Consider the following 14,859-nt stretch of genomic DNA (forward strand, 5'->3'; position numbering starts at 1 on the left):
AAAATAAATTCCGATAAACAAACATGAGACTAAAAAGTCAAGTAGGAACAATGTGAATCGTGATATAGAGGAGGTAATATGAGGGAAAATGGGAATGCCATTCAAAGCAAAAGAGACAAAAATTTCATAATTTTCATATAAGGAAGGTGAGAAATAAGGGTAGTAAACGTTTTTTTTGGAAATAATAAAAATGCAAATCCTCCATATGATCAACCCTGTATCACTTCTCGATGAAATATAGCTACCAGTCCACCACTATGCCATACCCATTAGCCATTGCACCCCAATTATAATCACCTCGACACATCCTTTAACCTTTTAATCTTTTTTAGGGCTCGTTTGGAATAAGAGTAATTATTAAAGGAGTAATAGAACTAAAATGAACTAAAAAATTGAGGGAGAGGATGGAGATAGGAGATAGAAATGGGAAAATATAGTGTAGTAGTTCCTCCATTAGGGGAGTAATTGTTACCTATCTCCCCCCCTCAAGTAATTATTACTCCCCTAATGGATGAACTATTACACTATATTTCCCATTTCTATCTCCCATCCTCATCTCTTCCCTCCATTTTTTAGTTCATTTTAGCTCTATTACTCTCTTAATAATTACTCTCATTCCAAGCGAGCCCTTGGTGTCATTTAGTTTGGAATTAGGCGATTATGTCAATAGAGCCTAATTCATAAAAAGGTTTAGGGGTATGCTTAATGAAACATAGTACACAACTTTACTGTTAAATTGAAAAATAAGAAAAAAAATATATAAGGTCTTGGGAAAAAAGATTATGTAATGTTGTTTATAAAACAAATATTATGTAATGTTGTTTATAGAACGTGAACCATACGAAAAAAATTCAAATGGTGGTGCATAAATTCTACTGTTAAATTGAAAAATAGGAAAAAAAAAATACTCCCTCCATACCACACCAATGGTAACATTGATTTTTTTCACACTTACCGAGACACATTTTACAACGTCAATATCTTTAGTCACACATTATTAAAAATTATAAAAATTTGATATTCTTATAGCATTCATAACGATAAATCAAATAAGATCTCACATGACTATATTTTGTCTTATAGATTAAGAATAATATCGAAGATTCCCTACGACCATGAATAGTGACAAGATTCTCAATGTTACCATTAGTGTGGTATAAAGGAGTATAAAGTATTGGGAAAAAAGATCATGTAATGTTATTTATAGAGTATAGACCATACAAAAGAAATTTGAATGGTTGTATATAAATTGTTAGTAATCATATAATATGATTACAAATTCACAATACCCTCCATAGTTAATTTAATTGATTTTATTATACTTGACACATGTCCTTATTTTACCGTCAGTTATGGATTCCACGATATCTTAAAGAGATAGTGTGTTTCCCCCAAAACAAGGTTGTGGAGATGTTTGATGAATACGTGTTGCCTCTATTTGCAGTGAAGAAAAGAGTTACCTATTTGTATAAAGGACGTACTTTTTCACATACGGATTTTACTCTTTCACATACGCATTTTACAATTTTACCCTTGTAATTTTTTCCATTCCCTTACCCAATTGATTTTTTCTCGCTTCCCTTATCTCCCTTCACCATCAACACCACCTATGTTCAACACCTCCGATCAGTCAAGTCGTCGGCCGACCTCGGAGTTAAGACGCGTTATTCTAAGCATGTACGATGATACCAAGAAGTCAGCAATCCTATGTAAATTATTAAAAAGAAAATGTTGCGGTACTGTCTACTGGATTATGGAGATTTTCCATCAATGAATATTGGATGTGTATAGAAGTCTTCTTCCATCAACGAATTGTTGAATAGGATGTATACATGTTTTCTAAGTTGGCTACTTTTACAGATTTTAGGTTCTTTGTTGTATATTCACCATCATTTATATCCCACATGAACAATCCTCACGATCCACCATTAGAAACCACTGTCACGCACCAACCCTAACCGTCGTGCACCACCTAGAACCACCGTTACACCACCCAAACCATCACGCCTTCATTGATAAAAATTGATAAACAAGTAAACAATAATTAGTTTCACTAATTGACAAACTAATAATTTTAACAAAACATTTTAATATTGTTAAAACAACAAATTATTTCACTAATTGGAGAACTATAAACAATTATTCAAGTTTTTAGATCAATTAGATTCTATTTTAGGGAAAAAAAATATGTATAAGACTTAATTTGTCTAGGTTTATTAAAAGGGTATTATATGGAAAATTAATGAAAAAATGTATGTGAAAGAGTAAAGTCCGTATGTGAAAAAGTAATTCCGTTGTATAAAACAGTGCTTCTACTACTACTATGATTATTTTGCCATATATAAATATAATGTTATACATAAATGCATATTATAACCGTGCATATTGCACGGGTTACACACTAGTGAGTTTTTGTTTTTCAAACTTAATTTTTCAAAAGTGTTTTTCAAAAGCAAAAACAACAAATAGTTGCTTCTATTTCTATGGGCAAAAATATAGATTTTTAACTTTTAAAAAATTTTGTTTAACTTTTAGAAAACTATGTGTTTGGCCAAAAAGTGTTTTTGAGTCCAAAAACACATTTACAAACTAGGCCAAACACACACATAATTACGATCCATTTTTTAATTGACCTTACCTCAATTTGGTTTTTGGTCTAATCCGATCAAAACTGGGCAATCAACACCCTTAATAGCCTATGTCTTATTATTCCTCAAAAAAGAAAAAAGTTTGTCTTAAGCATATTATTTACACAAATTCTCCCTTGTGACGGAGATACCCGTCGCAAACTTGCGACGGGTTGGATAGTATCGTTTAAGTGCTAAATGGGTAGACAAACCGTATGTGCATACACAGTGATTTCTGACGGTTACTGTGCAGATACAGTAATTATTGTCCATAAATTGAAAAGGCATCTTTATTCTTCTTTATTATTCATCTTCTTACGTCCACATTTTTCATCATCTCTCATTTCATCTTCTTTCTTCTTCATCTTCTCTCCTCTCTCTCTCATATCAAACCCTCATAAACTCTTCACAAATCAACTAAAAATGGTGACATTGTGATATCAGACGGATTAGTTTACAATTTTCAAGGAAAATAAAAAACTTCTTTTATCATAAAAAAAAAAAAAAAAAAAAAAAAATACAAAAAACTCTTACTCATCTTCTGGCATCATCAAAACACAACAAAAAAATAAAGAAGAAAAACAATATCAAAGGTAATTTTCTTAATTTGTTTATTTTCAAATGTTTAGAATCATCATGATATTGTTTTTGGTTCATTTTGTTTGGAATATGTGAGTGGAGAAATGTTTTATATTATGATTTTTTAAGGTTTTGAATAAATCTGTCTTGTGAGTTGAAAAATTTGTCTCGTATATTGATTTTTCGGGCTTATTATTTGAATCTCTGGATTTGTTGTGTGTTTTCCATGGTTTGTTGTTGGATTCTCTAACTTTATTGATATTTTCCTGGGTTTGTTGTTTGATTTTCTTGGTATTGAAATTTTTTGTCAACAAGCTAATAAAAGTAATTGAACGGTCTATATATTGACATTTTTGGTATTCATGTTACCATTCATTATTATTAATGAATAGTAACATAAAGAAAATATATACTTACATGAAAAATCTATGTATGCGATCATTTTCATAGTGTATATCTCTAGTAGTCAGTAATTTGTCAATGAGTTTAAAAATGTAATTTGTTACAATTTTAATGATTGTCAAATTGATACCAAATGTTCTTTTAATAGTAACATATTGGACAACTGTATATACATTTTAATGAAAGTATATATGTAACCAGTTATGAGCTGTATGTTACTTGAGTGGTTCGATTGAAGTGGGCACATGTTAAACGAAGGTTGTTACATTTTCGTAGTGATGGGAAAAAGTTATGCATCTTCATCTAATTCGTGGAATTCAAGACTTAAAAATACGGTTTTATGCAAACACAATATAGGTGCAGTCTTGAAGACAGTGAAGCATGGAGAACATGTAGGTAAAACGTTTTATGGGTGTTCTCTTTGGCCGATATGTTATTTGATTTCATTTGTTGTTTGTTAATATATTTTTGTAATTGAATTTAATTATATCTTGCATAATCATTTCCTTATTGTTCAACACTTGCTGTACTATGGTTGTGGCTTTTTTCAATTTGTTGATGTCATGACGGAAAGTGAAGACTTAGAGAAGAAAAACGACTTGCTAGAGAAAATGAAGAATCTGAAGATCAAAAATGAAAAGTTGAAGATGGTTGTTGTAGAATTAAATATTGAAATCATGAAACATAGGAAAAGCGAGAAATTAGTTATAGTTGCTTTGTTGGTTTCTTGGGTTTTATTTGCAGTTTGTTGTATGTTTAAGAATTAAGAAATATAAAACATTTGTTGACATTGAGTATGTTTGTGAACATGTGTAATATGTTTCCATTATGCAAATGTTTGTTTATAGTAATAGTTGAATGTAAGTGATCCGAGATGATAGCATATTAATAGCCTAAAATAGTGACATATTGGATCATTGACTTCATTTGGATTTCAGGTTAATTTGTATGAAGTTGAAAAAAAATGATAAAGAGTTTTGAGATCTGGAAATTTGAAAATAGAGAGAGAAGAAAAATTAAAAAGAGTGAAAATGAATTTTGGACGTGACTTTTTGTGACTTTTCAATTGTATGGTAAAGATGATGCATTGGGAAAGTAAGAAATTTTTTTTTATTACCCAAATGTCAGTAAGTGCTCTGCTTGCACAGTACCACTTGTCTATCCATTTAACATTTAAACGGTATTATTCGACCCGTCGCAAGCTTGTGACGGGTATCTCCGTCACAAGAAAGACGGACTGTATTATTTATATATGGCTTGGTGATTTTTGAAATTCGTGAAAATAATTTCTCATAGGTGTTGTTTGGCCTTGTTTGTTTAAAATAGCTTTTCGTTTTCAAAAGGAGTTTATTGACAAGTTACTTTTTGGAAAAGTTTTGGTGGTTTGGCCATACTTTTGTAAAAACGGTTTCTTATAAAATTTATATGTTTGGCCTAACTACTTCATTTAACTTTTTTTTTTTTTTTTTTTGCTTTTTCATTAACCATATTATTTATAAATTCATCATTTGAATAAAAATCAACGTTATGTAATCACTCGTTAATTATACTAAAACTATATAATTACCCTTGAATTTACTCCGTATAATTTTACACACCCTTATCAAAGTACTTTGATGGTGTATGTGAGAGAAAAGAAGCAAATATTGTACAGAGAAGAGAAAAAGTTGAGGTACAACGTACAACATATATAAAGAAGTAATGATTTACTGGAGAGGATAAAAAAACGCATAAATAATGAATTTTTGGCACTTTATGTGAAAAGTAGAAGTAGAATAGAAAATACCTACTTCTAATTTTGGGGGTAAGTTATTAGTTTTTGACTTTTTTAAAGTAGTTTTAGAACTCCATAATTTAGGGTGTTTGGCCTAGCTACTACTTTTTCAGTTACAAAAACACTTTTAAAGCTTGGTCAAACAGCACCATAACTTTGTACTACTGAATATGAAGACAACATGTATTATGCTAAAAAAAATTTACGGAAAATTCACATGGTACCCCTAAACTATGCCATTTTGTACGTGGTACCCAACTTTTTAAGTTTGTGCACATGATAACTTTGAGGTTTGATTTTCAAGTACGACATGCTCTTTTTATTGTTCTACGATTCTTTAATTGAGCATAAATTGTAGACCAGAAATCAAAATTGACCATTTTTTTAAAAAAATTGATTAACTCTTCGAGATCTATAACTTGATAAAACAAAAACCGGTCATTCGGAAATTTAAGATCGAGTTTATGGTGGATTTTAGGATTTCGTGAGAAAAACCCTAGAAAATCTCAGTCGAAATTTTTTTCCTCAAATCGTAGATTATGAAAAGAAAATGTGTGTAGAACAAAAAATTGACTGATTCTGAATTCCGGTGGATGAGTTATGCTAAATTGAAGTTTGTTAGAGCGACAAAAAGGACATGTTGTGCATAAAAATCAAATGTGAGAGGTAACATGTACACAAACTCAAAATATTGGGTACCATATGCAAAATGGCAAAATTTAGGGGTAACACGTGAATTTTCCGAAAAAAATATAGTTCCCTCTATAAAGTATAAACGTTACAATTTTACGAAAACACTCAATTTCCAAAAAAGGGGGCATTCCGAGAATTGAACTCGGGACCTCTCGCACCCTAAGCGAGAATCATACCACTAGACCAAATGCCCATTGCTGACTGATATGAAGGCGTTTATAATAAGAAAGCAAAAACAAAGTGACGCCGTTAGGATAGCAATATCGAGCTTCAGTCTTTCTAAAAGAACAAATGTCAGTATGTCACGTTCTCGTCTACCTTTTTTCCCCCTTTAAAATCACTGTACTATATGCTGTAAATCCTTAAATTGTTTGACTTTAATGTAAGATGGCCATTATGATTAATTATATATGGCTATTATTGCTTCATTTGTTTAATGATACAGATAGTAGCCTGTTCTATGCATTAGGCTAGGCATGAAAGTTCTAGTTAGTACTGTAACTTTTGTTTTTTTATCTTTTTCTTGTTAATGTTTGTGTTAATTTGCACGTAGCTTGGTAGAGAGGAGACGGCAGCAGTTACCATAGTGTTAGGCTGTTAGCGACACAAGGACTGATGATGAAATTATGTTGAGTATTGGGTCGAATGATTGCTACTTCACAATATTAGAACCAAATAATAATGAGTCACTTGGCTGCACAAGGGATCTATGCATGGTCTTCAGTGAGTCATGACACTTTTGTATGTAGTTAGAAACTTGCTTTGCCAGGCTCTTGTCGTCACACTGTGTTATGACTGAACTATGTCGGAAATTTTCACAAATGCCATATAAAATTTCTACTAAACCAGGCAGAGTGAAAGCATCATTGCCGCTGGTGTTGGTTAGTCAGTCAACCTACAAAAGTTGCATTCTCTGATGCTTGTACTCTAGCACTCTAGCAGAGACAGAGCCTATATTTTTTGGATTTAGTGGGTGGAGAAAGTGTTTTCAAGGATCACAGTTTCATGCATCTAGTATTGGGATTTATAGTTCAGGGAATCGTGTTTTTTGTACAAACCGTAATGGTCGCAGCTCGCAAGGGCCTTCGCGGAAAAACATACACTTACCTTCTTTATTCATCTTGCCCTACTGCAAACTTTTCTAAGCACATAACAAGAATTCTTCATGATCAATGGTTTCTTAATGCTGTTCTAATACTCCATAATGATCAGTCTTACAACCTCTACAGTCTGCAATTCTTCGGAATCACTGTATATACTTTTGACAAGCAACCTTGCATCACAATATAGGAGCGCCATTGTGCATGTATTTACACAGATTCATATATGTATGACAGGCTGACAATGACGGCAATGGGCACACACGGCAAAAGGCACTGGTGAAATTGGTTGCTGACTACTCCATCCACCTCAAGAGTTGTCAAATTCGTCCCCATTTTTTTTTTTTACTTTTTGAATAATTTTATTGTTCATTACCTCAGCTTGTTGGAGGTATTACTTGTGCTCAATTTTGATATCTGATGAATTAAAAGTATCTCAGGAAATAAAAGCTTTAGACTACAATCTTTGCTCTGTTACTGAACTTTATGCCACCTCTTGCATCCTTGCTTCAGTTCAAAGGAGGAGGCAATCAGGTTCCAACAGGATTGAGACTTTAGTAAAAATCAATGGGTGTCAACAGTAAAAATGACCAGACATGTCACATACATTGATACATCAGGTGGCAACCGGGATCCAAGAGTTAGGAACATCACCACAAAGACCACAACTGAACAAGAGATTTAGGCAAATGATGGTCAACACACAGCAAAATACTTTCAATTATGAAAGGAAGACCAAAATACGACTCAATTGTAGTATTAGAGAATAGCACAAGTTTCAGACACAACAGAAAACAAGAAAACACGGGCTATATCAAAACCTCACCACCGTCGATCAAGCACCCAATTCGGGGAATTGAAATGCACTGCCAACGCTAGACTACAACCCATGTAACATTGACCTAAACACAACTCAATAACACTAGAAATAAAAGACACCAATTGTTTATCATAAAGACCACAACCACATTCCTCGCATGATGAGCTCAACACAGCAATAGTTCACTTCTTCTTCTGGGCAGCCTTGGTGACCTTGGCACCAGTGGGATCCTTCTTCTCAACATTCTTAATAACACCAACTGCAACAGTCTGCCTCATGTCCCTGACAGCGAAACGACCAAGTGGTGGGTACTCTGAGAAAGTCTCAACCACCATGGGCTTGGTAGGAATCATCTTAACCATACCAGCATCACCGTTCTTCAAGAATTTAGGCTCCTTCTCCAGTTCCTTTCCTGATCGTCTGTCAATTTTGGTGACAAGCTCAGCAAACTTGACGGCAATGTGAGAGGTGTGGCAGTCAAGAACAGGGGCATAGCCATTTCCGATCTGGCCAGGGTGGTTCATGATGATGACCTGTGATGTGAAGTTGGCAGCCTCCTTAGCAGGGTCATTCTTAGAGTCAGAGGCAACGTAACCACGCTTGAGATCCTTGACTGCAACATTCTTAACATTGAATCCAACATTGTCACCTGGGAGGGCCTCAGGCATAGACTCGTGGTGCATCTCCACAGACTTTACCTCAGTGGTCAACCCAGTTGGACCAAAGGTAACAAGCATACCAGGCTTGATGACACCAGTCTCAACACGTCCGACAGGCACCGTTCCAATACCTCCAATCTTGTAAACATCCTGAAGTGGAAGACGAAGGGGCTTGTCTGAGGGCCTCTTGGGCTCAGAAACCTGGTCAAGAGCCTCAAGAAGGGTTGGACCCTTGTACCAGTCAAGGTTGGTGGACCTCTCAATCATATTGTCACCCTCAAAACCAGAAATGGGAACAAATGGGATTTTGTCAGGGTTGTATCCGACCTTCTTGAGGTATGAACCGACCTCCTTCACAATTTCTTCATACCTTGACTTTGAGTATTTGGGAGTGGTGGCGTCCATCTGTATCATAAAAAGACCCACGAGTCAGCAAAAAGCAAACAATAAGACTAAAAATCAGCAACTCAATTTTATGTAACCAAAAACCAAGAAAAATGGGATAACATATATACCTTGTTAAGACAACAGATCATCTGCTTAACACCAAGAGTGAAAGCAAGAAGTGCATGCTCACGGGTCTGACCATCCTTAGAGATACCAGCCTCAAAACCTCCAGTGGTGGAGTCGATAATGAGGACGGCACAATCAGCCTGGGAGGTACCGGTAATCATGTTCTTGATAAAGTCACGGTGACCAGGGGCATCGATGACAGTGCAGTAGTATTTGGTGGTTTCAAACTTCCACAAGGCAATATCAATGGTAATACCACGCTCACGCTCAGCCTTGAGCTTGTCAAGAACCCAGGCGTACTTGAAAGACCTCTTGTTCATCTCAGCAGCTTCCTTCTCAAACCTCTCGATAACACGCTTGTCAATACCACCAAGCTTGTAGATCAAGTGACCAGTGGTGGTGGACTTGCCAGAGTCGACATGTCCAATGACGACAATACTGATATGAATTTTTTCCTTACCCATGATGACTTGTTAACAAAACTGCAACAAAATGAATGAGTAAACAGGTGAGATTCTAATAAAACATCCTACAAACATTAAAACAGTAATCGCTACCCATCAATAAACTCAAGTTCAAACTAGACAGGGCTAAAACAGTAATCGCTACCCATCAATCAGTGGACGAAATTGCAACGATACTTTAACTGATACAACAAATTCAAGGGAATAAAACAACAGATAATATTCAGGCCTAAAATCGGAGCATGTCAAGACATCAAAATAGTACTCTGTACTCATCAATAAATTTAAAATCAAACTAGGTATGAAACCAGTGGTGACGAAATTGCATCGATACATAAAATCAGAATAATATTACTATAATATACAAGCCTAAAATCGGAGCATATGGAGGACATGCAAAATAGAAAACCTCTAGTAATTCAAATACGGGCAATTTGAACTAGCAATTGTGAATATTGATGTACAAGTAAAATAGACATCAAAGCAGCAGAAGAAAGCTGAAACAAGAATTTGTAAAATTGACGACTGTATGACATGATAATCATCAATTTGAAAGATTAATAAATGAGCTGCAAAGATTATCAAGGCATCAAATCAATCATATTAAATCTTCACGCATGTGATTAATCAAAACTATACTAAAGGGATAACATTTTATAATTCAATCAGGTCAGTATTTCCAGAAAATATCAAACAATTAATCAAAGTATCGAAACAAAATAGCAAAATGAGATTAAAATTATCAAGTAAAATTCAGATTGAAATCGGAAGCATATAAACAAATACATACGAAAAGTAAATAAATGAAATAATTTCATAAGAAAAGTGATAAATCGGAAGAAGGAGAAAAGGAGTACCAGATTAAGATGAGATTTGGAGAAAACCTTGGAGCGGCGGCAAAAGAGAGAGAACGAAGAAGAAATGAGGAATTAGGGTTTGGAAATGAAGCGTCGTAGCAAGGGTTTTATATACAGCAGTGTGATTTAATTAGGGATATCACCTCATTTTGATTATCCACGTGAGTTAATAGCGCGTGGAAATAACGAGTGAATCCATATGGGTGAAGAGGAATGAGGATGTATGTGTGTGTGTGTCACGGAGTCTACGTCGTAGTGTTTGATGGTCTTAAGGAAACGTTTAAAAGAAAATATTAAAGTTTAGATGTGAAACCAAATGGGACGGCGCCTTTTTTGTTTGCCAGGTTTCTATTACGCCAATCAACCCTCAACTCCTAGGGCTACTTTTGCATTTACGCCCATGCCTCATCCACTTCCTGGATCGGATTATTGGGCCGACTTTATTTATTAAAGGATTTTTTATCAAAAACTACCTTATATTTAGGAGTATTTGTAAAAAGATTACATTATATTATTTTTCTTGTTTTAGACTACCTTTGTTTTCATTTTTTTGGTCAGAAACTACATATGCTGAAAATATGGTGAAATCTGGTCGATTTAACGACATTAACCTATCTCACATTACTCTCTTAACACCAAATGACAATGATCAAGTGCGTTCAAACTACAATTTAACTTCAAATAAGCATAATTTATGGTTTCACATTTCAATAATACCTACGAACATCTTTTTATGTTAAGCGTAAGTACATTATGACTTCCCAAAATAGGATCTAAGCAAGTTTGAAACATAAAAGACTCATGGGAGATAGGTTAAAGCCATAAAATTGACTAATTCCGTCTAGACTCTAGTTATTGACCAAAATTAAAGAAACCAAAGGTAGTCGAAAACAAAAAAAATAATGTAAGGTAGTATTTTTACAAATACTCCTAAATATAAGGTAGTTTCTAACAAAAAACCCTTTATTAAATCACAAATTGTTGTATAAGGCGGTCTTTTAGCATAAGACCGGTCCATTAACTAAAAATTAGCTCAACTACTCCTCCTCTTTCACCTGGTTTTTTTTTCTTTTTTTTTTTTTATTAGGTAAGAAAACTAGGTTGATCCTCTAGGGTAGGACCAACTTATCTCATCCTTTCGAATGAGGGAGGTAAGTTGAAGCCATCGGCTATCAAACCACCTCGAAAGAGTTGGACATGAATGTCCAACTGAAGCCATGAAGTTAGCAACCTTGTTGGCTTCAGGAAAGCAATGTTTAATTATCACTTCATCGAAAAAATGAAGGTCTAATTTCACATCCTTGATAATACTAGAAATTTCCAACGGAATTTGCCAAGTACCTCGAATCGAGTTAACAACACATAAGTTATCACCCTCCACAATTAACTTTGAGATTCCTAAGTATTTAGCTGCTAAAATACCTTCTTTTAAAGCAAGTGCTTCTGCAACAAGGATACTATTAGATCCGCACTTTTTTGCTCCCAACAAAATGACTTTACCATTGTGATGTCTTATAGAGTATCCTAAAGCAGCTTTATTACCTTCTATTCTCGATCCGTCAAAATTTAGCTTTAGGAAACCGTTTGTAGGTTTTTCCCACCAAATCTCTTCATTACTAGAATTGTTTCTAACTGACTCTTCTACCTCGGGATTGTTGAGATCCTTAAATCTAGTCACATGCCATGTCTTAGTGCTATTATTACATAAAGTAATAAGTTTGCTGATACTTAAATTAACATTATTAAAGATAATATCATTTCTATGGAACCATGCATTCCACCAAATAAAAATAATCTTTATAAAGTCATCTTTTGGAATTAAATCCTTGAGATAATTAAGTTTCGTTAGAAAACTTTGACTTGTAATAGTATCATAATTTGACAAAAACTCGTTGAAACTAATAATGTTCAGGTCTTGGATGACAGACCCAATCAAGGGACATTCGTAAAAGAAATGATCTTTGTTTTCAATAGGATTGTTGCACAGAACACAATGAGGTGGGACATCAATATGACTCTTGAGAAGTCTGCTTTTCGTTGGAAGGCCGTCAACACAGGCTTTCCAAAGAAAAAAATTTCAATTTAGGAGGAATATTCAATTTCCAAATCCACTGAAATTCACATTTGTCAAGAGCTTGATCGAATAAACCTTGCGCTAACCAAGTTGCTGTTTTGGTAGAGAAATTTCCATCTACGGACAACCCCCAAATGAGGGTATCTGAAATATCATTATGTGGCACTGGAATGTTAGTAATCTGATTAACAAAATCGTTATTCACTAAATTGGATAATTTACAAACATCTCATTGCTTGTCTGAGATTATGAAATCTTTAACCAAAAGATTAAGATCACGATTACTATCATCATCAACCATACTGCTTGTAAGTGGGTGTGAAAAAAACCAATTATCAGACCAAAACTTAATGTTGTTACCATTACCTACCTGCCATCTCAGTCCTTTTCTAAATAGAGTCCGAAGACTCATTAGTTTACGCCATTGCCAAGACGATACTGAAGTTGGCTTGTGGTCAAAGAGTGAGCAGATTCTCAAATATTTCTTAGATATCACTTTAACCCAAACACTTTCCTTATCGGTAATAATTTTCCACAATAGCTTCATTTGAAGAGCTTTATTAGCGGCTTGAGAAGGTTTTATGCCTAGTCCACCAACTGTTTTTGGTAAACAAACCTTTTGCCATCCAATCAGATTAGGGGAGTGCTGGTTAGGATTCTTATTCCACAGGAAATCTCTATTAATCTTATCTAAGCTATTGTGAATTGACGAAGGAAGAAGGAAGCTTTGTATTTGAAAAGTTCCCTTCGAGGCTAGATTAGCATTTACCAGGACTAGTCTACCCGCCTGAGATAATGAGTTCGCTTTCCATTTGGATAATTGTGTGCAAGAAGAGTGAACAATGTTTTCAAACGTACTTTTAGTCACTCTACTGTCAATTATAGGGCATCCTAAGTACTTCCCTAAATGAGCTTCCTCGTTCATCCGGAGAATACCCCTAAAAGATTCACGAAGAGAACGATCAATATTTCTAGTGCATTGAAAGGTTGATTTGTCAAAATTAACAAACTGTCCTGAAATCGTGCAAAATTTGTCTAAAATTGACTTAATGGTTCTACAACTCTGTTTAGAGGCTTTTGTAAAAATAATAGTGTCATCCGCAAAGGTGAGAAATGGAATTTTTTCCACTCCGGGTCCAAAACGAATACCAATATCACTAGAGCTCATGTCACTATTATTTTGTAAAGATCTTGCTAGAAGTTCTGCGCATATAATAAAGATATACGGCGAAAGCGGGTCTCCTTGACGAATACCTCGAGTGGGTCTAACGACGTTTCCCGGTGTTCCATTTACTAACACCGAGAAGGACGTAGTTTTAATACATTCCATGATCCACGAGATCCACTTATGATTAAAACCCATTTGTTTGAAAGTTTCCTCAATAAAGTTCCATTCTAGTCGATCGTACGCTTTTTCCATATCAAGTTTAATAGCAATCCAACCTGCTTTGCCTTTTTTTACGTTTAAACGAGTTAAAAATCTCGTGTGCTAAAAGGATATTATCTTGAATAAATCGATTAGGTGTAAAAGCACCTTGAAATGGGTGGATAATCTTATGTAAGACACTGCGAAGACGGGTAGCTATGATTTTTGAAATTATCTTATAAATTGTTGAACACAGACTAATAGGGCGGAAATGGTTTGCTGTTTGAGGATTATCAATCTTCGGGATCAATGCTATGAAAGTATGGTTAACTTCTTTAAGTAATTTACCTGAATGGAAAAATGCTAAAACTGCTTTAGTCAAAGAATTTCCTACAATGTCCCAATACTTTTGAAAGAACTCTGCGGGAAATCCATCAGGCCCTGAGCTTTTATTTGCAGCTAAACTAAACACAACTTGCTTAATCTCTTCTATAGTAATCTCACTCGTAAGAAGATTGTTATCTTCAGTTGATATTAAACCCTTAATAGACTTAAAATCTTCATCCTTGTTGAAAATACAAGAATGATTTTTTGTAAACCTAATCTTAAATTCATCAGATATTTCTTGTTTAATAAGGTCTTTATCGGTAATACAAGCACCATTCTTATTAATAAATTGCTTGATTCCATTTCTACTACGTCTAATCGTGGCATAGCTTTGAAAAAATTTGGTATTGTTATCTCCAAAGTTTGCTTTGTTTATGCGAGTTTTTTGGTTGCCAATAGACACATTTATAATCAAGAAGAGCGTCATGCTTTGTTAGCCATCTCATTTGCGCGTTTTCTAAATCGGCAATATGAGAAGTGCCTAGTTGATTTTGAATATTTTCTAACTTTTTTTCAGCAATTGAAAGTTGTCTAAAGATATTAC

At 34.5% G+C, this 14,859-nt stretch overlaps 1 protein-coding gene, 1 long non-coding RNA gene and 1 other non-coding gene across 3 annotated transcripts; 1 reads left to right on the forward strand and 2 right to left on the reverse strand.

The window, feature by feature from the left end:
- Nucleotides 1–2,878: 2,878 nt before the first annotated feature.
- LOC141615153 (uncharacterized) lies at nucleotides 2,879–4,443 on the forward strand. Its single transcript, XR_012529667.1, has 2 exons — nucleotides 2,879–3,220; nucleotides 3,885–4,443. It is a non-coding gene; the product is annotated as an uncharacterized LOC141615153 (long non-coding RNA).
- Nucleotides 4,444–6,196: 1,753 nt separating this feature from the next.
- Nucleotides 6,197–6,268, reverse strand: TRNAP-AGG (transfer RNA proline (anticodon AGG)). The gene has a single exon. It is a non-coding gene; the product is annotated as a tRNA-Pro (tRNA).
- A 1,597-nt stretch (nucleotides 6,269–7,865) lies between these two features.
- LOC141611983 (elongation factor 1-alpha) lies at nucleotides 7,866–10,752 on the reverse strand. Its single transcript, XM_074430669.1, has 3 exons — nucleotides 10,489–10,752; nucleotides 9,170–9,649; nucleotides 7,866–9,059 (listed from the first exon to the last, which is right to left on the reverse strand). Exons 2-3 carry the CDS (start codon nucleotides 9,629–9,631, stop codon nucleotides 8,178–8,180), a joined length of 1,344 nt encoding a protein of 447 aa, XP_074286770.1. The 5' UTR covers nucleotides 9,632–9,649; nucleotides 10,489–10,752; the 3' UTR covers nucleotides 7,866–8,177.
- Nucleotides 10,753–14,859: the final 4,107 nt, after the last annotated feature.

This window comes from Silene latifolia, chromosome 11 (genome assembly GCF_048544455.1).
Source record: "Silene latifolia isolate original U9 population chromosome 11, ASM4854445v1, whole genome shotgun sequence".
Classification (NCBI taxonomy): domain Eukaryota; kingdom Viridiplantae; phylum Streptophyta; class Magnoliopsida; order Caryophyllales; family Caryophyllaceae; genus Silene; species Silene latifolia.

Excerpts from the sequence above, each read along its gene's own strand:
- LOC141611983 (XM_074430669.1), bottom strand. The coding sequence starts at position 9,631 with ATGGGTAAGGAAAAAATTCATATCAGTATTGTCGTCATTGGACATGTC. Across the intron at positions 9,060-9,169 it reads TGATCTGTTGTCTTAACAAG|ATGGACGCCACCACTCCCAA; the intron begins GTATATATGTTA and ends TTTATGATACAG.